Below are 24,608 nucleotides of genomic sequence, written 5' to 3'. Positions count from 1 at the left end.
CATGCTGTAAGATCTGGACTCCCTCTGTGCAGACTGAAGGAGTAAATATGTGAATATATAGTATTTCTTAAAGCTGTGACAGTCTCTTGTCATGTCTTCAGTTCTCCAAAGGAGCCCCATGGGCTCTTGCCTCTGTTTGGCAGAGAGAGGGGCAGGCACCCAACTTTTGTAAACAATATAAACATAACTGTTAATCTTGGGGTCATGGGTTTGAGTCCTACATTGGGTGAAAGATTCCTGCATTGTAGGGGGTTGGACTAGATGACCCCTGTGGTCCCTTCCAACTCTACAAATCTATGTTTCTGTGAATCTGTTAGTCTTTAATGCTTAACAAGACTTAATGTTGCTTTCCACATACCCGGTAGTTTTTTAAAAGTTATTTTTACAGCAGTACACTTACAAAACTGGGACGCGGGTGGCGCTGTGGGTAAAACCTCAGTGCCTAGGACTTGCTGACCGTAAGGTCGGCGGTTCGAATCCCCGTGGTGGGGTGAGCTGCCATCGTTCGGTCCCAGCTCCTGCCAACCTAGCAGTTCGAAAGCACCCCTAAGTGCAAGTAGATAAATAGGGACCGCTTTATAGCAGGAAGGTAAATGGCATTTCCGTGTGCTGGCTCGCCAGATGCAGCTTCGTCACGCTGGCCACGTGACTCGGAAGTGTCTTTGGACAGTGCCGGCTCCCGGCCTCTTGAGCGAGATGAGCGCGCAACCCTAGAGTCGGTCATGACTGGCCCTGTTGGGCAGGGGTACCTTTACCTTTACACTTACAAAACACAACTGCAAATACAATTGCAGAGCAGCTTACAGAAATCAGTAGCAATTAAAACGGAGGATTTGCAGAAGAGCTGAGGGAAGCACAAAAAAAATGTATATATGATAAGTTTTCTTATGTGTTTTTATATTTTTGTATTGTAAAATGAATAAAAATATTTTTTTTTTAAAAAAGAAATCAGTAGCAAGACAGGTGTGCAATCTGAAAGACACAACATGCAAGGAAAACTGGAGAGAGACGTAGGAAGAAAAAAACAAACAAGCTCCACCAGTAGCTCTTAAAATTCCAGTCCTCCTTCTCTTGCTCCCCAACTGCTAAGAAGGACAACTGTCTAAACCCCTGAGAATTGCTGCCAGTTAGTGTGTTGACAATAATGACCTAGATGGGCCAATGGACTTACTCATAATAAGGCAGCTTCCTATGTCTTAGGGACATGGCCGTAGCTCAGTGGTAGAGCATCTGCTTTATGTGCAGAAGGTCCCAGGTTCGATCCCTGGTACCTCCAGTAGGTTTAAGGACACCTGCCTGAAACCCTTGAGAGTTGCTGCCAGTCAGTGAGTGTAGATAATGCTGAGCTAGATGACCAACAACCCAACTTGGTAAAAAGCAGTTTCCTATCCTCCTAGCCTTCCTTGTGAGTTGCATTTGCCTTGTAGGGACCACCCAGAGACCTTCATGGCTATGTTGAACACTCTGAACCAGGGATTGTGAAGCTAGGGCTCCAATTCCCATCCAGCATGGCCAGTGGTCATTTTATAGCTCAGCGGGTGGCGTTATGGGTTAAACCACAGAGCCTAGGACTTGCCGATCAGAAGGTCGGCGGTTCGGATCCCCGCAACGGGGTGAGCTCTCATTGCTCGGTCCCTGCTCCTGCCAACCTAGCAGTTCGAAAGCACGTCAAAGTGCAAGTAGATAAATAGGTACCACTCTGGTGGGAAGGTAAATGGCATTTCTGTGCGCTGCTCTGGTTCGCCAGAGGCGGCTTAGTCATGCTGGCCACATGACCTGGAAGCTGTACGCCGGCTCCCTCGGCCAATAAAGTGAGATGAGCGCTGCAACCCCAGAGTGGGCCATGACTGGACCTAATGGTCAGGGGTCCCTTTATCTTTACCTTAACATCTTGGAGGCCAGAAGCTCCCCACCTCTGATAGCTCTTTGTTCTATTTTGGAAACTGTATGACAGCATTTTGTTTTCACTTGGTTTTGCTTTGGGCTGTTTAAATTACTTTGCGACTTTTACTCGGGATTTAGAAGTGCTGCATTCTGGTTGGAGAGTGCTATAGATTACACAGATGCAAGGGTGAGAAATTATTTAAAGGCGTCAGATATTGGATGACATCTTTTGAAAAAAAGAGAGGGAGGAAGCAGAAAGGAGAGATAGGAATCTTAAGTAAATTTATTTGAAGCAAGCCAACCTGGAAGTAGCAGGGAATACTTCTGAGTAAATGCTTAAGATTGCAGCTGTGAGAAAACTTACTGGTGGATCATACCCCTTAAGGATAACTGGACCTCATATGAAATGTTTACTTTCTGGTTCTCAATCTTGGTTATACTACGAAAGACTGTAATTGCAATTTGTTCCAGAACAAATGTTTTCAGATCAATGCATCTCTCTGCTAATATTTACATGTCTTTTTCTTTCCCTTTTAGGCGCATGTTCCCCAGCTACAAGGTGAAAGTGACGGGACTCAACCCCAAAACAAAGTACATCCTGTTAATGGATATTGTCCCTTCTGATGACCACAGATACAAATTTGCAGATAATAAATGGTATGCAGCCTAATTCTGTTTTGGAGATAGGTCAAAAACCATGCAAGATTAAAGGGTTAAAAACAAAATCTATACAGAGCAAAGCCAAAAGGGGCCGTTGTTCTTTGGTGTGGCGTGGGATACCCTGCTCCTTGGACTAAGAACATTTGTCTATACATTGAAGCAGAGCTGAGGAAACCACAGGCTAGGGGTGGCCCTTTAGGCATCTCTATCTGGCCCTTGGAACTCCCCACAGACCCCACCCGTTACTGGCTCCGCTTTGCACCTTGAGTGGTTTTCCTTGGCTGGAAGATGTGCTCTCATAATGTCTCTCATTTGCCTGGCTGGAGCATAGAGAAGTACAAAGCGAAAAGGTCCAGAATTCAGCCATTTTGCATTGTGTGTAGGGACAGCTCTAAATACTGGGCGGCACACAGCTGAATGACACTGTGGGGTAGGTCTGTACCACTCCAGACTTCAGGTAAATCTACCAGACTTTGCACATTCAAGAATGTGATTCCTTCAGCTGCAGCATATAATAGGCAGTCTGTTCTGTTAGTGGAGGTGAGTCCATTAGGGCAAGTGGGGGCAATGCCCCGTCAAGCTAAGTCTGTCTTCTTCCAGCCTCCACCTGACCACTTCCTTACAAGTTGGAGGGGTAGTGCTGGCTGTCAGCATCCTCCTCCTTAGTCTCATAAAATTGAGCAGGGAGTACGGTGGGAAGAAAACCAGAATGAATTGGCTCTACCTATCATAGACCAGGCATAGGCAAACTTGGCCCTCCAGATGTTTTGGGACTACAATTTCCATCATCCATGACCACTGGTCCTGTTAGCTAGGGATGATGGGAGTTGTAGTCCCAAGATATCTGGAGGGCCAAGTCTGCCTAGGCCTGCCATAGACCAATCAGTAACTCCACCAGGCATTTTCTCTGGCTCCCTCTACTGTTGGCCTCCATGCCTTCTATCCTACTAGTCCCAATCAACAGCAGTCTCTGTTGCATTCCATGACTTCAGGACTCTATCATCCCTCTCTGCTGCACATTATCATTATCATTATTGTCATTGGCAATGTGGTACAGTCTATTGTACCACCTCCAGACTCTACCACTTTAGCTACTGCAAAATTAGTGAAGGGATGGGGCATGTCTGAGGAATAGGACTGGGAGGGGAAAATCATTTGACAATTCTTCTCTTTCTCTGGGCTTATTCACAATTACATTTTGCCCCACTCTTTCCTGGCACAGATTTGTGCTTAAAAGCTCTGCGTCCAAGCAGTTGCTGTTGGTTTTTGCCCTGGAGCTTTCCCTGCAAAAGCTTTAAAAAGTGGGGTTTCATGGGGAAATCTTTGGAGCAAAAAAAAGGGCACTTGGAGACATACCTTTAAAGCATGGGCCATGCCTGGAAAGAGTGGAGGAAAGATACGTAAGTGTGGATAAGCTGCTCTTCCCTCCTCTGATCTGCAGCCTTTTCTGATTTTCTAACATAGTTGAGAGAATAAAACAAAACACCAAACCCACTGTGTTGATTTTGGTTAGGTCAGTGACTGGGAAAGCTGAGCCTGCCATGCCGGGAAGATTATATGTGCACCCGGACTCGCCAGCCACTGGGGCCCATTGGATGAGGCAGCTGGTCTCCTTCCAAAAACTCAAGCTGACCAACAATCATCTTGACCCATTTGGCCATGTAAGTACCTGGCAGATTTAATTTCATATTGGCTGATACAGACTGACATTGGAGCTCTCGTCAAAACAAGACAAACTCCAGCTTTTCAATCAGAGCTTAATTGGATCCGTACATATGCACTACAATAGGATTTAGCAATCTTAAGCTCCTGTTATACGATATCACGGATGGTGACTCTAAGCACCTGCAGAGTGCCTTTCGTTTGTCACCAAGGAATCGCAGCCACTCCCAGTAACAGGGAAGAGATGGAGAAGCTGAGACCTAGCTGTTGTTAATACTACAACTCCCATCAGGCCAAGGCAGCAAGATGAAAGGTCAGGGACCATGGGAGTTGTAGTCCAATGACACCCAGAGGGTCACAGGTTTTCCGCATCCCTGGTTTAGGGATACCCAACAACTCTTCTCATTTTAGAAAGTAGACATTTTGGGCCATGATCCAATGGCAACAACAGAGAAGGTGGATATAAACTTTCACAACGTTGATTTCACTTTGTGCCAGATTGCAAGTTAGATTACAGGTGGATAACCTGTGACCTTCCAGATGCTGATGGTCTAAAACTCTCGCCATCCTGGCAGGGACTGAAGGGATTTGAAGTCTGACAACATCTGGAGGTCCACAGGCATTCCACTCCTTGCCAAGATAGATAAATTGATGGAGAGCAAACCCCTATGAATTCTCAGTTGAATATCTTGGGTGCTGTGTAAAGGCATGTGCATGTTGTGGCTTAGACTGTGTACATCCTGTATCTTTAAAGCACATTTGAAGCACAGTCTCATCCTTAAACAATTCTGGGCTCTATAGTTTACCCCTCGCAGAGTTACAATTCCTAGCAACCCTTCATAAACTACGGTGCCCAGAATTCTTTGAGGGGTAAAACATTCTTTGAAGCTAGAGTGTATATGCAGCGCTTGTGAAGGAAAATGAGGAAAGAGGTTTTTTGTTTTTTGTTTTTATAAAAAAACTACCTTTATTTCAGAATTGCAACTAATATTTCTGCTGGTGAGGGGGATATGGGTCAAGGAGTTCTCTGTTTGCAAAAAAGGGAAGCATAAGACAACATATGCTAACAAGATGTCGTATCTAATAAAGCTGACATTATACATATTGTATTATTTATTGGATTTGGCGTTTATAAAATAATGAAGTAGAAACAATGTAGGAAATTACTGTTTTATATGTTCACTTGGGAAGACAGTCTCTTGATTTATCTGTGCTTCCACTGCTCTGTTATTTTCTTTCATGTACACCTCTACACATATTGCTCAAAGTCTGATTTCTCAAAGGGGAATAATAGAATTGTAGAGTTGGAAGGGACCACGAGGGTCATCTAGTCCAACCCCCTGCAATGCCTGAATCTTTTGCCCAATGTGGGGTTCAAACCCACAACCCTGAGATTAAGAGTCTCATGCTTTACCAACTGAGCTATCCCAGTAGCATGTTCTAAGCCTCCAAATGCCCTGGGAATTATTCTTATGCTCAAGCCTCAACCTAGGGATGGGGGTGGGGTGGGGGGACGAGAGAGAAATTGAACTGTGCTCTCATTTAAAGGGGAACTGACTTAATTCACCCTTTCTGACATGAGACACAGCCATCCTCCAAAATTTGCACTTTCCTGAACGTTGAGATGTTCTAACCAAGTACAAAAATGCATATATTTGGGTAAGGTGTATGGAAGAATGCATTATGTTAGTGAAAAATAACATGCAGCAATGCATTATATTTGGGGATGCTGCTTTGCAAAAGTGTGTCTTTTAACCAAAATTGCATACAAACATGTGTACATTAGGATAAATTCACACAAAAATGCTGATACATTTTCTGACATTAAAAAAAAATCTCAAAGTGTTGTGGAGAACTGAATTTAAATTAAAAAAGGAGAGAGGCAAACAGAGAGAAACTGAAATTGACAGATTCACCCACTCCCTACCTAAAACATAGGTCTCTTCTAATCTCAGATGGGTGGAGGCAGAGGGAGACTGTGATATTTTTCAACAATGAGAGAAAGCTCCTCTGTGTATGATCAGAGACAGCCTGGACTGCATTCTTATCATTCAACCATATATTGTTTGCTGTCCTTTCCCAGCACTGAAAACAGGTTGCTGTGGACAGAGGTGTAGCAAGGGCAGGTGGTACCCAGTGCATTTTTTTTTGTCAACCCCTCCCCTCCCCCATTGCAATTTTTGGGAACATTGCCTAGAGTTGCTGACCACTTTTTAGGGAGGGCTGGCCGCAAAACAGATACAGGGGTGCCAGTGCTGCCCACCAATTGTGAAAATCCAACCACCTATCGCATAAAACTGACCGCCGGGGATGCGACCGCTGACCGCTGGGGGGGAGTGTGAATGCCACCCGCTGGAGGAGGGGGAGGCTGATCGCTGGCCATATTTGCGTGATCAGCTGCTGTAATTTCACAACGGTCGCGTCAATCGTGAAAATCAGCCTGCTGGGAATGGGGATTTTTTCACCCCCCCAGGCATGACACCCGGTCGGACTGCACCCCTGCACCCCCCTTGCAATGCCCCTGGCCTGTGGAATCACAAAAGAACAGAATTGGAAGAGGGCCTCTGAACTAGTACAGTGGTACCTCAGGTTAAAGACGCTTCAGGTTACAGATGCTTCAGGTTACAGACGCTTCAGGTTACAGACTCCGCTAACCCAGAAATAGTACTTCGGGTTAAGAACTTTGCTTCAGAATGAGAACAGAAATCGCGTGGCAGCAGTGGGAGGCCCCATTAGCTAAAGTGGTACCTCAGGTTAAGAACAGTTTCAGGTTAAGAACGGACCTCCAGAACGAATTAAGTTCTTAACCCGAAATACCACTGTACTCCAGTCTGGTGCCCTGCTTAAGTACAGGACCTGCTATTCAAAATACAGCTGCAGCAGCTCTGACAGCTGGTGGTCCAGCACCTTCTGAAATATCCCCAGCAAAGGAGAGCCCACTGTCTCCTGTGGAGGTCTGTTCTGCTGTGGAACCACTCTTCCTGCTAGGAGGCTTCTGTTGATGCTTAGCTAAAATCCTCTGCAGTTCTAGCCTCTCCCTCCAGCGCAGGCTTCCTCAACCTCGGCCCTCCAGATGTTTTGAGACTACAATTCCCATCATCCCTGACCACTGGTCCTGCTAGCTAGGGATCATGGGAGTTGTAGGCCAAAAACATCTGGAGGGCCGAGGTTGAGGAAGCCTGCTCTAGGGTAATGGAGGACATTTTTCAATTGAGGTCCACATGCTTTTGCTGCCTACTGTAGACTGACTGCCAGAGCAGCAGCAGCAGCAGCAGCAGCAGCAGAGAGAGCGCATTAATGCTCAAATTCTTTCCACTAAGCTGAGGCTGACAGCTGAAATGCCGAGGGATGGGCAGCCGGGAAGCCTGAGCCAGGAAGGTGTTTAACAGTGAATAAAGTTGGTCTTAATTTGATGGAAGTGTGCTTGATGCATCTTGGTGGCAGCCGCGCCCTGTCAACAGTTGGCTCTAATTGAGCTCCGGCTGCACAAGTGGTGCCTGCAGACACGTGGAGGGGAGATGTGAGATGAAATGGGAGACAGCAGCGCCTTGTAAACAAGGATCTGTACAATGTGCTAACTGATCTAGTAACCCAGATTGAAGTGCAGCCGCCCAGCCCAGGTTACAGTTTGAATTAATCCTCATGCCTCGCTGGACTGACATCACACACACAAACAAACAAACACACACACACACACACACACACACACACACACACACAGTATTCTAGTCCGGGATTAATTTTAGCTGTGCATGTCTTGGACTTAGCTTCAGAACCTATTTTTGGTGTTAGACTTTAAGGAGGAATCAGAGCATGTACAGAAAGCCGCCTCCTCTCCTCCTCCTTTTCTTTTTTAAGGATTGCAATCCTAAACTTATTTATTAAGGGATTCAGGTCTATTGTACACAATGGGACTTGTTTCTGAGCAAACAGGCATGAGAATGTGTTGTGATTAATTATAAATTGCTTCTAAATTATCTTTGACTAAGGTCAACAATTTCTAGTTAGTCACATGCCGTGCCTTCTCTTGTTATAACCTTGAACAGTGCAATCCTATAATGTCCTTTCAGAAGTCTGACCTACTGCCTGACCCAGGGACTTACAGGCAAGCAAGCAAAAGTGTATAGGATTGCAACCTTTTTGTAAAACGCTTTGAGGTTTTTGAAGTTTCCCCCTTACCATTAAGCAGTGCATAAATCTTATGAAATAAAGAAACAACCCCGAAACATCAAAGAATCTTGTGGCACCTTTAAGACAAATGTATTATAGTATAATAATAATAATAATAATAATAATAATAATAATAATTGTTAGCCGTAAACATGCGACAAAACCTTTCATTGGCTTTGCTGCAATAGACGAGGGTGAAATCTACACACATATAAAAAATGTTGTGAAAATGCCTTTTTTAAAAAAAATTTTTTTTTGAAAAATATATTGAATTTCCCATAGCTCACTGTCGCCATTTAGTGTCACATTTGCATATTGCACTTTACAACACACTTAAAACGTCTTATTTGCAGCTGTATAGCTGAGTCCTAAGGCAGCTAGCCCTCTGGAAACAGTTACAACCTTAGCCTTAAACATTTAATAGCTAAATGACATGTTTGTGTGTGAAAGACTACAGTTAAAGAAGCGTGATCCTTCTTTTAAAATATTTAGATATCACTGTCAGTCAGAATAGATTCCAGGGCAGACTGCAAACCTTTACAACTATATCAACCAGACAAAAACACAAATTAGAAACAAGCTGTAGATTCATGATAGAAAGAACAGAAATACTTAAATTGCTTGAGATATGACTTGGTAGTCCTGCAAATATATCTCTCTATACTAGGTGTGGAGAACCTGTGACCAGTGGAAGCCAGTCCATTAGGACACATGAAGAGCTGCCCCCCCAGCCCCATTCTGCCCTCAGCCAGTCTCCACCTGCTTTCCTTGCTGGTTATAACCAGATCAGACCCAGGGCATGCCTCCAACTTCCTCCTCCACCTTAAGTCTCAGTGTTGCCTTTGCAGAACTGAGCAGGGAAGAGGATGGGGTCAAAAATGGACTTACTTGGCTCTGCCTGTTACTGGCTGTGGTGCCACCTTCAGGTGGACTCCTTGTCTTCTGCCCTACCAGTCCCAATGAGCACCAGCCATCACCGCCTCTGGATACCGTTGGAGAACAAATCCCACCTGCCCCAGGCAGCATAGAGTTGTAGCCCGGCAATACCTATATCCTCCAACTCTTCCAGAGGACACCACTTCATGTTGTAGGAGAGAGGTTTGACATGTTTCAGTGCTTTCATCTCCTGGAGACAAGAACAAAACAACCTTCCCTGCACATAGAAAGCTAGCATGTCCTGGTGAGGGACATTCTTCCCTGATGGGACAGTTTTCTTTGTGCAATGAGACTGATGGTTGGCTAAGTTGGCTAAGGGATGCTGGGAGTCCATCAGCTGAAGATCACTGATGTAGTTAATACTAAGCTAGATGGACCAATCGTCTGACTCAGTATAAGGCAACTTCATATGTTCTTCACTAGGATGTGAAGCATATTTGAAGAAGAGCCATAGCTCACATGTCTAGCAATTCCTTGGCATGCAGTCTCGTCAGCTGGTGGGTTGTGGCCTGATTCAAGGTGAGTCACAGCAGGAGTGCTACCACCCTGCAAATGTATGGTGAAAGATTAAGAAATTGGTACCCACTGGCGGAGGAAGAGGTGTGCGGGGTGAGCAGCTGCCCCCCTGCCTGTCCTGAGTGCCACACCCCTACACCATGCCCCCAGGACGCGCACCAGCCCTGCTCCCACCTGCTCTCTGCCCCCCTGGTGCCAGAGCATGCAGCTCCGCCACTGTTGGTACCCCATTCGGGTTAAAAGTAAATCCTGGGTTTGAAGTCTTTGATAATCTTTGGTTGCTCTTTCTGGAATCACATTAGCCTTGATTCCTGCATTGCAGGGGGTTGAACTAGATGACCCCTTGGGGTCCCTTCCAACTCTGTGATCATTTTTCTCTCTCTCCCCCTCTCCTCTGTGTGTGTGTCTCTCTCTCTCTCTCCCCCCAACTCCTAGCTTAGGCTGGGGTGGGGAATGTGCAAAAGGCTGTTTCTTGAAGAATTTTATATGGGCTTTCATCTAGGCACTTCACGGCCTAGGACCCTCGTACCTACGGGACCGCCTCTCCCGGTATGCCCCATGGAGGACCTTAAGGTCCATAAATAGCTACACCCTAGAGGTCCCGGGCCCTAAGGAAGTTAGATTAGCCTCAACCAGAGCCAGGGCCTTTTCAACACTGGCTCCAGCCTGGTGGAACGCTCTGTCTCATGAGACGAGGGCCGTGCAGGATCTGATTTCTTTCCGCAGGGCCTGTAAGACAGAATTGTTCCACTTGGCCTTTGGCTTGGAGTCAATTTGATTCCCTCCCCCTCTTTCTTTTTCCTTTTTCCTCCTGTGATGAGGCTGCATTTTAATGTTTTAATGTTGTACAGTGGTACCTTGGGTTACATACGCTTCAGGTTACATACGCTTCAGGTTACAGACTCCACTAACCCAGAAATAGTACCTCGGGTTAAGAACTTTGCTACAGGATGAGAACAGAAATTGGGCTCCGGCGGCAGCGGGAGGCCCCATTAGCTAAAGTGGTGCTTCAGGTTAAGAACAGTTTCAGGTTAAGAATGGACCTCCGGAATGAATTAAGTACTTAACCCAAGGTACCACAGTATTTTAATCTTGTTTTTTAAGTTGCACTTCAATCAACTTGTTTTTTATTGATTGTTAGCTGCCCTGAGCCGGGTCTTGGCTGGGGAGGGCGGGGTATAAATAAAATTTAATATTATTATTATGGGCATGGATAGCTCAGCTTGTTAAAGCATGGTGTTGATAACACCAAGGTTGCAGGTTCGATCCCCATATGGGACAGCAGCATATTCCTGCATGGCAGGGGGTTGGACTAGATGATCCTCAGGGCCCCTTCCAACTCTACGAATCTATTATTCTTTCTTTCTCCCTCTCCCCAACTCTGCTCTCTCTCTCTCTCTCTCTCTCACACACACACACACACGAGAGAGAGAGAGAGAGACTCTTGGCTTGGGGTGGGGGACGCACAAAGGGCAATGGGCGCTCCGACTGGGACGCCCCTTCCCACTGGGCCCAACCGTCTCCCTCCCTGCCAAGCGGAGCCCGCGCTCCACAACAATGGGAAGCGGGGAGGCGCGCGGGCGGCCCCCTCAATTAGGAGAGCCGTAATGAAATTAAAAACCATTAGATCGTTCACCGTTGATGTCTGCGGCTCTCCGGGATGTCAGAGCCGATTTGGCTAAACCCCCCGGATGAGAGGGGCTTTGCGAGCAGCCCTGACGTCCCGAGGCCCCTGGCTGGCGCAGGCCCCGCGGGGCAGCCTGCGTCTCCCTGTCGCCAGAATCGACGGCAATCATTGTCAGGAGGAGAAGGGACGGGCGGGCGGGCGGGACCGATACGCTCCCCGTCTCCTCCTCCTCGCCCCTGGAGATTAGGCTTTGGGGAGCGCCGGAGATCTGCGGGACTTGGGTCGGCTTGGAAGGCTGGGGCCGGGTGGGGAGAGGCGCTCGGGAGGTCCTTCCGACGGGCACCCCCCTCCTTCGGCATTCCTTTCAAAGGACAATGGGGAGATGGAGGGGAAGGATGGGAGGAAGAGATGGGGTCAGGCGCCCTGGCGCATTCGTTAACCCCATGCCAAATGCCCATCCTGCGTTCTGGCCTTCGCTCTCCTTTGGTCAATTTCTCCCTGTTCTGTTTTGTATGTGTGTGAGAGAGTTATTGTTGTTACTATTATTTTAACATGGAAGCAAAAAATTCTAAAGCAACTACCTATGAAGAAAGAAATGAAAACAGAAGTCTTTAGCAAATTGTTGTTGTTTTCAATTTTTTAAATATCGTGTTTCAATATTAATGCTGCATTTTAATTGTTGCAACCCACCCTGGGACCTTAGGGTTAAGGAAGGCAATAAATTATAATACTGATGATGATGATGATGATGATGATAATAATAATACTTTTGTTCTGGTTTTTATTATATATTTTGTTTTTTTATCTTGTATTTTTATGCTGTGAACCACCCTGAGATCTGAGGATGAAGGGCTGTATACAAATTTTAATAATAATAATAATAGGTTGTATCTAATGTTAGTCCTGCTCTGAAATTAATGGAATGAATGACTAACTTATTAACTCCACTGGCTCCAGCTGAGTAGAGCTTAAATTGAATACAACACAGTGTAGAAGAAGAATACAAACAACTACAAGCATATATTCTGATGCAGTTACGTACCAGGAGACAAAGATAAACAGAAGCCTTTAGGACATATATTTATATATTTATTATATATTTATTATATTCACCAGCAAACACTCCGATGCAACAATGTACCAAGAAAGAAATGAAAGCAAGGCTTTAGGAATCCCCTTAAACGAAATGCCTGTAGGTGGTATTCAGTGCCTATCTTACTCAGAGTAGACTCATTCAGGTTAGTGGACACGACTGGTTTAGGCTCATTAATTTCGATGGATTTACTCGGAATAGGACTTAGCTGAATACAATCCTGGGTAAACAGGAGTGATTTCAGACTCCATTACCTGATGGTGTCAATGGGAGTTACTAACTAGTTAGGCAAGTATTTACTGTTATTTATTTGTTTCTTTACTCATACAAATGGCCCAGAGCAACTCACAAAACCAAAACAGTGGTTCCCAAATCTCACCCCCCCCCCCACAAACGACTTGAAGATTTCCTAGGTTCTTAGCAGACTGCTTGATGATTTTTCTGCCTGTTCTAGCAATTGTGCTAGATGCTGTATGGCTTTTAATTTCATCTTAGTTGTTTCTTATAAATTATATTTTGATTTTACTACACTAGGAATCCCACAGAACTGCAACTGTAACACAATACAGGAAAGAAAAGAGCCGATCAAAATGCAATTAAAAACCACTGTGATTTTTTCTTTTTTAAACTGGGAAGACATGCTGTCTCCCATTTTCTGCTATGAATCCAGGCAGACCCTCTGAATGATAGCTGGTGGTCTGTGGACCACAGTTTGGAAAACCCTGGTTTATCAAATAATGCCATGAATGGTGGCTTTCTGCATGGAGTTTCTTCACAGGGCAACTTGTTTTGCAACCCCGCCCCCCGCCCCAGAATTTGCTGCATTTCCAATTCCCCAATGTATCCCCAATTAGGGTATTTGTTGTGCTCTGTCTGATGCCAGAAGAGAAGACTATTGATGGCTACTAATTCAGCCAGCTAGCTCTGGTGATTATCTAATGCTTATTAGATGGATTTCCCCTAAATTGATTTCTGAACCTTGAATGATATTGTTATTCATGTTTTTATACTGTATTTTATGCTGCTTTTACAATTAAGTGTTTTAAATTTGTTGTTAGCCGCCCTGAGCCCGGTTTTTGAACCGGGAAGGGCGGGGTATAAGTAAAAATTTATTATTATTATTATTACTAGGCATGGCTATGCTCTGCCTCCACAATACCAGTTGCTGGAAACTGCAGAAGGGGGAAAATAATAGAATTGCAGGTGGCGCTGTGGGTTAAAGCCTCAGCGCCTAGGGCTTGCCGATCGAAAGGTCGGCGGTTAGAATCCCTGCGGCGGGGTGCGCTCCCGCTGCTCGGTGCCAGCGCCTGCCAACCTAGCAGTTCGAAAGCACCTCCGGGTGCAAGTAGATAAATAGGGACCGCTTACTGGCGGGAAGGTAAACAGCGTTTCCGTGTGCGGCTCTGGCTCGCTAGAGCAGCGATGTCACGCTGGCCACGTGACCCGGAAGTGTCTCAGGACAGCGCTGGCCCCCGGCCTCTTGAGTGAGATGGGTGCACAACCCCAGAGTCTGTCAAGACTGGCCCGTACGGGCAGGGGTACCTTTACCTTTACCTTTAGAGTTGGAAGGGACACTGAGGATAACCTAGTCCAACCCCCAGCAATGCAGGAATATGAAGCTGTCCTGTATGGGGATCGAACCTCCAACCCTTGTGTTATCAGCACCATTCTCTAACCAACTGAGCTATCTTGCTTACTGGTTTCCCACAGGCATGTGGTTGGCCTCTAAGACAACAGGATGCTGGGCTATATGGGCCATTGGCCTTACCCAGCAGGCTCTTCTTATGTTCTTACAATGTCTCCTCCTCCTTCCCTTCTAGATCATCCTCAACTCCATGCACAAATACCAGCCCAGACTCCATATCGTCAAGGCGGATGAGAACAATGGGTTTGGCTCAAAAAACACAGCCTTCTGCACCCACGTCTTTCCAGAGACGGCCTTTATCGCTGTGACGTCCTACCAGAACCACAAGGTAAATGATGGTGCCTTTGGAAATATCTTCTTGGAAATTGGGACATGGCTGAGGCAGAGTCCAGCATCCTCCTCTTATGGTGGCCAACTAGATGCCCCAATGGGAAGCCCAAGCAGGACCCAAGCCCAAGAGCATGCTCCCTTGCTGTGGTTTCCAGCAACTGCTACTCAGAAGCATTACTTCCTCCATCTGTGGAGCAGAGCATAACCATCATGGCCATCAGCCATCAGTATCCTTGCCCTTCATAATTTTTTCTGCCTTGAATGTTCCAGCATTCAGCTTCAGCGAATGCCTGTGATTGCTAGCCTTCTTGCGATACGTGATGTTGCAATGCATGATTGTTTTTGTTTTAAGAAGGCTTCCTTTTTGTTTTTAGGCCAATCTCTTTGGCCCAGATGACAGACCATTGTCATCATCATCATCATCATCATCATCATCATCATCATCATCATATATTTGTACCTCTCCCATCTGGCCGGGCCTCCCCAGCCACTGTGGGCGGCTTCCAACAAAGATTAAAAATACATTAAAACGTCACACATTAAAAACTTCCCTAAACAGGGCTGCCTTCAGATGTCTTTTAAATGTCAGGTAGTTGTTTATCTCTTTGACATCTGATGGGAGGGTGTTCCACAGGGCGGGTGCCACTGCCAAGAAGGCCCTCTGCCTGGTTCCCTGTAACCTCACTTCTCGCAGTGAGGGAACCGCCAGAAGGCCCTCAGAGCTGGACCTCAGTGTCTGGGCAGAACGATGGAGGTGGAGTCGCTCCTTCAGATATACTGGGTTGAGGCTGTTTAGGACTTTAAAGGTCAGCACCAACACTTTGAATTGTGCTCGGAATCGTACTGGGAGCTAATGTAGGTCTTTCAGGACCAGTGTTACCGTATATGGTCTCAGTGGCCGCTCCCAGTCACCAGTCTAGCTGCCGCATTCTGGATTAGTTGTAGTTTCCGGGTCACCTTCAAAGGTAGCCCCATGTACAGCGCATTGCAGTAGTCCAAGAATGAACAAAGCCCCACCCCCAACTATCCTCTTTCTGCTTTCTCTTTTCAGATCACTCAGCTCAAGATTGAAAACAACCCCTTTGCGAAAGGATTTCGAGGCAGCGATGATATGGAGCTTCATAGAATGTCGAGGATGCAAAGGTAAACATTTTCACAGTGTATAATGAGCTGGGAACCCTCTTCAGCCTGAGGTCACATTGCTCCCTGAGCCAACTTCTGAGGGTCACATGTCTGTGGTGGGTTGGGCCAGAGGGAAAAGGGGGTGGAGCCAATAGGTTAGGGCAGTGCTTCTTTTCTTAAAAAACAACAACAACCACGTTTAAGGGTACTCTCATTTTCCTACTTATATTGAATTGCTGCCCCTGAATGAGGCCAAACTTAGATTCACAAAATGTTTAGGAGTATGTGTACTGCTGTGTCCCCCCAGAAAAAAAGCACTGGGTTAGGGTCCATCCACACTTCTGCTTGTCCCATGCCACTGGTGTGGAAAACCCCACTTTAGTGGTAAATTGGTGCAAACCCAAGTTGCCATTTGCTCTGATTGACCGCTGAAGAGCTGTTTCCACTGGGTGAAAGCAAAGGGACAAGAGGAAGTCTGGACAAGCCCTTAGCTTCTAAAGATGCTATATCCTGCATCTAGGCAAGCAAGAGGCATTGTTGGAGTGGAAGGATGCATTCCAGCCAGACAAACACATTTGCTTAGAAGAACCTGCTGGATCAGGCCAGTGGCCCACCTGATCCAGCATCCTGTTCTCACAGACAGTAGCCATTGACAGTCTGATTTTCCATGAGGCTGTTTCTTTCTCTTTCAAAGACATCCAAGGTGGCAGTCATCATTGCTACCTCTGGAGGAAGTAAGTTCCATAGTTCTACTATGCACTGCAATGGACAAGTCCTCTGTTGTACAGTGGTACCTCGGGATAAGAACTTAATTCGTTCTGGAGGTCCGTTGTTAACCTGAAACTGTTCTTAACCTGAGGTACCACTTTAGCTAATGGGGCCTCCAGCTGCTGCCGCACTGCCAGAGCACAATTTCTGTTCTCATCCTGAAGCAAAGTTCTTAACCTGAAGCACTATTTCTGGGTTAGCGGAGTATGTAACCTGAAGCGTATGTAACCTGAAGCATATGTAACCCGAGGTACCACTGTATCTGTCCTGAATCTTTCAACATTCAGCTTCATTTGAATGTCTGTGTCCTTGTGGTATAAGAGAGGGAGAAAAATCCTTTTCTCTATCTGCTTTCTCCATGCCATGCACAATTCTATCATGTCACCTCTTTCTTGCCTTCTCTCTTAACTGAAAAGTCCCCAGCGCTGTCTGTAGCCTTTCTTCAAAGGGTGCCACTAGATCCCCTTGATCATTTGGAAGAATATCCCTTCGATAGTCAACTAAGTTTCATTTTCTTCATAAATTGGAGACAGAATTCATTGTGACTTAATTAGACACACAATTCTGCCTTTACAAATCTCTCTCTCTCTCTCTCTCTCTCTCTCTCTCTCTCTGTATGTATGTATGTAATGGATAAGGCTCCTAAAATATGAACAGTTTTTTTTAAAAAAAATTATGAACAGGTGGTCATCTCTAACTTCAATTTGCTGCCGACATAAATGTAACAATGAGATTCTGGATGCGACATGCAAAGGCAGCCAGGAGTCTTGGCTCTCAGACTGTGCCTCTTTTTCTCAGACAGAGAAGAGCACATGTTTCTAATCGGCGTAAATGCTCTGTCTTCCCTTGTATATATATTTATAGGTCCCGATCATTTCCCTTTTCTGAGAGGGATGTTTTTGTGAGATGATAGCCATGCTCAGGACTTTGTCAGCACAGCTGGGAAACGTATGAGAAGAACCTCCTTTCCCCTCACCAACTAATTCTGCTAAATATGCCATGAGCGCAGTCATGGGGAAGGGCCATAGCTCAGCAGTAGAGAATCTGCCTTGCATGCTGAAGGTTGCAGGTTCAATCCTTGGCATTTCCGGGTAGGGTTTGGAAAGTCTTCCTGTCTGAAATTCTGGGAAGCCCCTGACTGTCATTGTAGACCAGGGTTTCCTACAACTCTTAGCATCCTTAGCTAGCAGGACCAGTAGTCAGGGATGATGGGGGCAGCAGTCCAAAAACAGCTGGAGACCCAAGTTTGGGAAACCATGGTGTGAACAGTACACAGCTAGATAGGCCAATAGTCTGACTCAGCACAGAGCAGCTGCCTATTCATTTCAGTCCTTTACTCAGAACAATGTGTACTAGGATCTGACATTAGTTTTTGGGGAAGGAGGTGATAATGTACAGTGGTACCTTGGGTTAAGAACTTACTGTATTTTTTGCTCTATAAGACGCACCAGACCACAAGACGCACCTAGTTTTTGGAGGAGGAAAACAAGAAAAAAAAATATTCTGAATCTCAGAAGCCAGAACAGCAAGAGGGATCGCTACGCAGTGAAAGCAGCAATCCCTCTTGCTGTTCTGGTTTCTGGGATAGCTGCGCAGCCTGCATTCGCTCCATAAGACGCACACACATTTCCCCTTACTTTTTAGGAGGGAAAAAGTGAGTCTTATAGAGCAAAAATTATGGTAATTCGTTCTGGAGGTCCATTCTTAACCTGAAACTGTTCTTAACCTGAGGTACCACTTTAGCTAATGGGGGCCTCCCGCTGCGCTGCCGCCGTACCTGGAGATGCTGGGGATTGAACCTGGGACCTCCTGCATGAAAAGCAGGTGCCCTGCCACTGAGCCACAGCCCTTCCCTGCCTCTTGGCAAGAGACCTGCCACTATGCACTGAGCCATGTGGATCTCAGATTGAACCTAGTATTGGCAGGCGGGTAGGCCCACTGTCCATATGGGACTGCTTACTCAAATATAACACCCCCGTCTAATGTGGGGGAGCCCTAGCAGGCTTACCTGAGGGTAAGAAGTGGGCTGGGGATAGCAGCACTATTGAGTGGTTGGGAACCACCATTTCAATTTCCCACAATCCCCTCAAGCCATTTATCTTTCTGAGGTGAAGGACAAGATGGCACCATGACCATCCCATGTACAGAACCTGAGCAGACTGGCAGATGAATCTTGTTGCTATATACGCAATGGGGTTGTGTCCCCCACCTCATCTGAAGATGGCATTGCAGGACAGGCACACACAGCTCTGACCTCATAGGGAATGATACAGCCAAGAGGCCACTGCCTACCGCCCCTGCCACCTGAAGCAGTTGCCTCACCTTACCTAATGGTAGAGCCAGCCATTTATGGGACATTTCAGTGGTGGCTTCCAGCTGCAGCTGCCTGCTACTGATTGAAGCACTGTATTATTATTACTATATCATAGAAACATTGAGTTGGAAGGGACTAGAAGGAATCTTTTGCACAATGTGTATCAAGCCACTTTAAACAACCCTGGCTTTTCCTAAATAATGTTCACAATGGTTTAATATTCAATCCCTTTTCCCAGGGAGCTCTGGGAATTATAGCTCTGGGAGGGGAACGGGCATCCCCCAAATAACTCTCAGCACCCTTTTAAAAATATATAATTTTAATTAAACTTTTCTAATTTACATTTCAAAATATTCATTTAGATGACCTAAATCAATGACTTCCCTTCTTTTCTTCTGGTGGTTCATTTTGCATACCATACACCCCTGCATATTTTAAATGCACTATACTATTCAGTAATCCATTGTTACATCCATCAAAATTTATTTACACTGTTGAGTTTATCTTAATTCTACCAGCGTTTTTAAATAAACACAATTTTCACCCATATATTGAGTAAACATTTTCCAGTCTTCTTTAAACGTATGTTCTTCTTGTTCTTTTATTCTATATGTTAAATCTGCAGGCTGTGTGTATTCCATCCGTTTATGTTGCCATTCTTCTTTGGTTGGGACCGCTCTTGTTTTCCATTTTTTGGCTAGCAGAACACAGGCTGCAGTAGTAGCATACATAAATAATCTTTTTTGATACCTGGGAATTTCCCTCTGAATTATCCACAACAAAAAAGACTCTGTGGGTTTTTTTTTTGGAAAGGTACTTTTAAACATTCCCCCCCAAATTCATTATATATCATTTCCCAAAACTCTTTTACCCTTTCACAAGTCCACCACATATGGTAAAATGTACCCTCAACCTCATTACATCTCCAGCACTTACCTGATTCGGACTTATACATTTTAGCAAGTCTACTCGGAGTTAAATGCCATCTATAAATGAATTAAAATGATAACTCTCAGCACCCTTAACAAGCTATATCATTCCCAGGATCCTTTGAAGGAAGCCATGACCATTTAAAGTGGAATCATAGTGCTTTAAAGGTATAGTGCAGACAGGGCCGGATTTAGGTTTGATGAGGCCCTAAACTACTGAGGTAATGGGGCCCTTTATATGTCCTAATGCTGTTTTAGGGGTTGTTTTTAAAAGTCTGGAACGGATTTTGCATTACTTTTTGCATTACTTTCTATGGAATCTGTTTTGTATTACTTTCTTTGGAAAAGCCCACCTTGGTTTTGGAAGGCTTTGGTTTGGAACAGACTTCCAGAACGGATTAAGTTTGAGAACCAAGGTACCACTGTATATAAAGGTAAAGGTACCCCTGCCCGTACGGGCCAGTCTTGACAGACTCTGGGGTTGTGCACCCATCTCACTTAAGAGGCCAAGGGCCAGCGCTGTCCGGAGACACTTCCGGGTCACGTGGCCAGCGTGACATCGCTGCTCTGGCGAGCCAGAGCCGCACACGGAAACGCCGTTTACCTTCCCGCTGGTAAGCGGTCCCTATTTATCTACTTGCACCCGGAGGTGCTTTCGAACTGCTAGGTTGGCAGGCGCTGGGACCGAGCAGCGGGAGAGCACTCCGCCGCAGGGATTCGAACCGCCGACCTTTCGATCGGCAAGTCCTAGGCGCTGAGGCTTTAACCCACAGCGCCACCTGCGTCCCTACCACTGTATATAGAAATGAGCAAACCAGTGATATTTTAGGGAGCAGGCTAGCAGGCGGGGTCCATTACTTACATCACAGGAGCCTACACAACACAAAACACCGTTGCTGTGTGTAGGTTTTATTTCATTTGTTTTTTATCTTATATTTTGGAAATGTATGTCCAGTTTTTCCCTTTTAAATTTTTTGGGGGTCCCCAAGAGAGTGGGGCTCCAAGCTATAGCTTGTTTAGTTTATACGTAAATCCGGCACTGTAAGCTTACTGTAAGCCAACCCAGAAGTAGCAGCGTATACTGAGTGCAGATAGAGCATAAGTAACTGATGAAAACATTGCCTGTGTTTTCAGCAAGGAGTACCCAGTGGTTCCCAGAAGCACCGTCCGGCAGAAGGTGGCTTCCAACCATAGCCCTTTCAGCGGCGAGAACCGGGCGCTGCCTGCCTCTTCCAACCTCGGGTCTCAGTTCCAGTGTGAGAACGGCGTTTCCAGCACTTCCCAGGACATGCTACCAGCTGCCAACTCGTACCCCGTGTCGCAGGACCACGGTCAGATTTACCACTGCACCAAGAGAAAAGGTCAGGCCCTTTGAGCAAACCTCACCTTCCTGGAAGAGAAATTAGGTCTGCTTTCCCTTTTAGAGGCAAATCTATCCAATTGGCACTCCCCCAAACAATACAGGAATCAAATCGCAGCTGCCCTTTCAGAGCCATACTTCTCCGAATTTCGCGACACAGATTCCCCAAGCAAACAGTGTTTACAAAGATGCATGGGTTAGGGGAAAGTACTCAAAACAAGGAATATTTTACGGAAAATAACATACAAAAAGGCATTACATTAGGGGAAACTGCTTGCGCAAACGTGTATGTTACTCAAAGATGCATGCCAAAATTAAATTATCTACTGTATTATTTGTTAATCTTATTAGTAGCTCTTTTTTTTTTTTTACAAAAGTAGTTCAAAGTGACTTACAACAAGAAATACGCAACATACCGAAATCAAAACCAGCATGAAGAAAAACAGAGAAAAAACACAAAAATATGTTTGTTAGGAGAACTTCTCACTAAAAGGGTGAATTTCCATGAGCTGATGCAGGAATGTAGAGAAAATCCAATATTAGGAAAAATGAGAAATTAATAAAGACTGAAATGGGCAGATCCCTCCTTCTTTGGGTGGCAGAGAGTCCTTGGCATTTATTTATTTATTGAGTCCATGTTATGGATCTCTTCTCTTCTCCCTGTTTAATGACTACAGGGATGGCTCGTGATGACTAAGAACAGGAGGAGAAATTTGATTTGGTTTGCCCTTTGAAGTGAACCTATATAATTTGTGCTTCTTGGAACAGTATGCAAACTGAAAATTCACACTTCTCTGAATTTTGTGGTGCCATTTCCCAAGCAAATACAGTGGCACCTCGGTTTAAAAACAGTCCTGTTTAAGAACAATTTGATTACGAACTCCGCAGAACCGGAAGTAGTGTCCCGGTTTGCGAACTTTACCTCGGTCTAAGAACAGAATCTGAACGGTGGAAGGGCACTGGTGGCGGGAGGCCTCATTAGGGAAAGCGCGCCTCAGTTTAAGAACAGTTTCGGTTTAAGAACAGACTTCCAGAACAGATTAAGTTCGTAAACCGAGGTACCATTGTATTGTGTGCAAAAAATGTGTGTTTTAGGGAAAAGTGTGTGTAATGAATGTATGGGGGTTGCTCGTGCGTAAGTTGCCACCAAGCCTGGCTAGGTAGCCTGGTTAAACCTTTCCTGACAGGACAGCCCTTCACTTCGTGGCTGTTCAGTCACTAGCAGAATCCGTCAGTGGGCGTTTCTTAAACTTCTTCCAGCACAGAAGCTCTTTGACGCCAAGTCTACGGCTACTTTCCCTGCGCGGAAGTCTTCTGCGCAGGGTGGGTGTGGGCAGAGGAGGACCTGTGCTCTCCCCACTGGTCTCCAGCGAAGAGTCCTGGAGACCCCTCTCCGATTCCCCCAACCGCCCCCCTTTATCCCTGGTGTTACGCTGATTTCTTTCCCCAGCCGATGAGTTCCCTCTCTCCCTGCTTGGCCCTTCTCCGGCATCGCTTGGGAGCCCTGCCTCCACTTCTGGCTCCGATGTCAGTTCCCTGACAGTGTGCATACAAGTTCACACATATCAGGGAAGATAATGTACAAAAATGCATTTTGTTAGAGGCTATATTGCCTGTCAAAATGTTTTTGTTAGGGAAAATTGCAGGCGGATTGCATAGCAAAACAATAACTGCATACAAAATTCCATACAATTCCAAAGCTCCATACAATTCCGACCCATTCCAGAATTTCCCATTGCATGCCATTCTAAAATTCCGCGCAGTTGCATACAGTTCTTTGGAAGTGCCTTTGCATACAAAAGCCTACCCTTCCGATGGGTAGGCAAATTGTGTACAAAAACATGTATTAGGAGAGATGCGCTCTGAAATGCTGGTGGATTATTGTGAGACCTTAAAAAAACACGGGTGCAGAAATGCGGTAAACATAATTTCAGACTGGGGGAAAAAGAGAAATGGAAAGAAATCAGAGTGGACAGGCTTGTACATTCACAGTGATGACTGCCTTCCGCACCCTCTGCCCTCTGTAGCATGCATTAGTATACATGTATTTGCAACAGAAACAAGACATCATTCTGACTCCCTCATCCTCCCACCAACCAGTGCTTCATTTCTCCAATTTGAACTTTAGTCCATCTCCGTAGGAAGCTGCCTTATTACTGAGTCCATCTAGCATGGTCTACCAAGAAGCAACAGCCATGACCCAGTTGTGGGGAAATGCAGAACACCAGTAATTTATCCAACCAGAGAAGCATAGGAAGCTGCCTGAGTCAGACCACTGGTCCATCTAGCTCAGTGCGGTTGACACTAACTGGCAGCGGCTCTGCAGAGTTTCAGGCAAGGGAGCCTCTCCCCACCCTATCTGGCGATGTCGGAGACTGGACCCAGGACCTTCTGCCTGCAAGCAGATGCTTAACCGTGGAGCTACTGCCCTCCACTTTCCCCTTCTCCCCCACTCTTTCCATTTCTCTGGCTGCTTTTCCCATTGGCTGCTATTCCAGCAATTTCAGTCTGCATTATTGAAGAGCAGCATAGATGAAACCCAGAGAGATGGCCGCATAGTTCTATAGAAGCTGAATCCACATCCAATGAGATAGCTGGTGCCTGGGATAAAGATAGCTTATCAGGCCAGGAGGCCTCTGAAAAGGATTCGGGATTAATACAAACGCTTAAATAGCTGATGCAAGGTTATTCCGAGGGGTGAAATTTACTGCTATTTCAAGAGACTACACAGGCTCTTTTGACTACTAGCTCACATGGGATTCGAGAGCAATGTTTTGACATTGGGCCATTCATTTATTTTCTTTAACATCTTGAAAGTTTTTTTTTAATGAAGTAGATTTATTATTATTAAAATAATAAAAACATTAATATCCAGTGTTACAGACAATCAATTCAAAGAAACAAAGCTCCAGCAATCCCATACACCCTTAATAAGCTATGAGTAGATCTAGACCTCCTTCTGAGCAGATAATATAGGTACAATTATGACATAAGCATATATTTAATTTAACTGTTTCTTTTTATATATTTGTATTTTAAAATAGATTTATACGTTAGTTGACCAAATAACTTTCTAAGCACTGTACACAGTAATTAAACACAGCTAAAATCCACAGCACTGTTCAAAAGAAAATTGGCATAAAATAATTATGAAAAAACAGGAATTAAATCAGTGCACCTTTTAAAATGACAATATCGATGGCAAGTCTGGGTAGGCTTGCTGAAATAAAAACAAAGTTTTCAGCAGGCATCTAAAACAGTGAGGGCACCTGCCTAAAGTCAATTGTTGTTTTCGAAAACCCACGAATTTTGCAGCAACAGCATAAGAACAGAAGAAGACCCTGCTGGATCAAGCCAATGGCACATCCAGTCCAGCTTCCTGTAGACAACCAGATGACTATAGGAAACCCACAAGCAGGACCCAAGCATAAGAGCATTCCCCCCTGTGGTTTCCAGCAACGGGCATTCAGAAGCATTGCTGCCTCCAACTGTGGAGGCAGAACAGAGCCATCCTGGCTATCAGCAATTTATATCATCCATGAATTTGTCCAATCCTCCTTTCAAGGCATCCAAGTTGGCGGCCATCACTGCT

At 45.4% G+C, this 24,608-nt stretch overlaps 1 protein-coding gene and 1 long non-coding RNA gene across 4 annotated transcripts in view; both read left to right on the top strand.

Annotated features, from left to right (window-relative positions):
- LOC307205137 overlaps positions 1-24,608 on the top strand; it is an 854,388-nt gene that overhangs the window by 392,788 nt on the left and 436,992 nt on the right. The gene's annotated exons all lie outside the window — the stretch shown is intronic.
- TBX5 (T-box transcription factor 5) overlaps positions 1-24,608 on the top strand; it is a 98,822-nt gene that overhangs the window by 66,985 nt on the left and 7,229 nt on the right. For all 3 annotated transcript variants that reach the window (XM_079956832.1, XM_079956833.1, XM_079956831.1), the window contains exons 4-8: positions 2,422-2,541; positions 4,058-4,205; positions 14,369-14,521; positions 15,575-15,666; positions 20,791-21,017. In XM_079956832.1, the coding sequence (XP_079812958.1) occupies positions 2,422-2,541; positions 4,058-4,205; positions 14,369-14,521; positions 15,575-15,666; positions 20,791-21,017 (740 nt within the window). The remainder of the gene's footprint in view (positions 1-2,421; positions 2,542-4,057; positions 4,206-14,368; positions 14,522-15,574; positions 15,667-20,790; positions 21,018-24,608) is intronic.

This window comes from Podarcis cretensis (genome assembly GCF_951804945.1).
Source record: "Podarcis cretensis genome assembly, chromosome: 16".
Classification (NCBI taxonomy): domain Eukaryota; kingdom Metazoa; phylum Chordata; class Lepidosauria; order Squamata; family Lacertidae; genus Podarcis; species Podarcis cretensis.
Note: the sequence above shows the minus strand (reverse complement) of the source record. Positions and strands in the feature narration are given on the sequence as shown.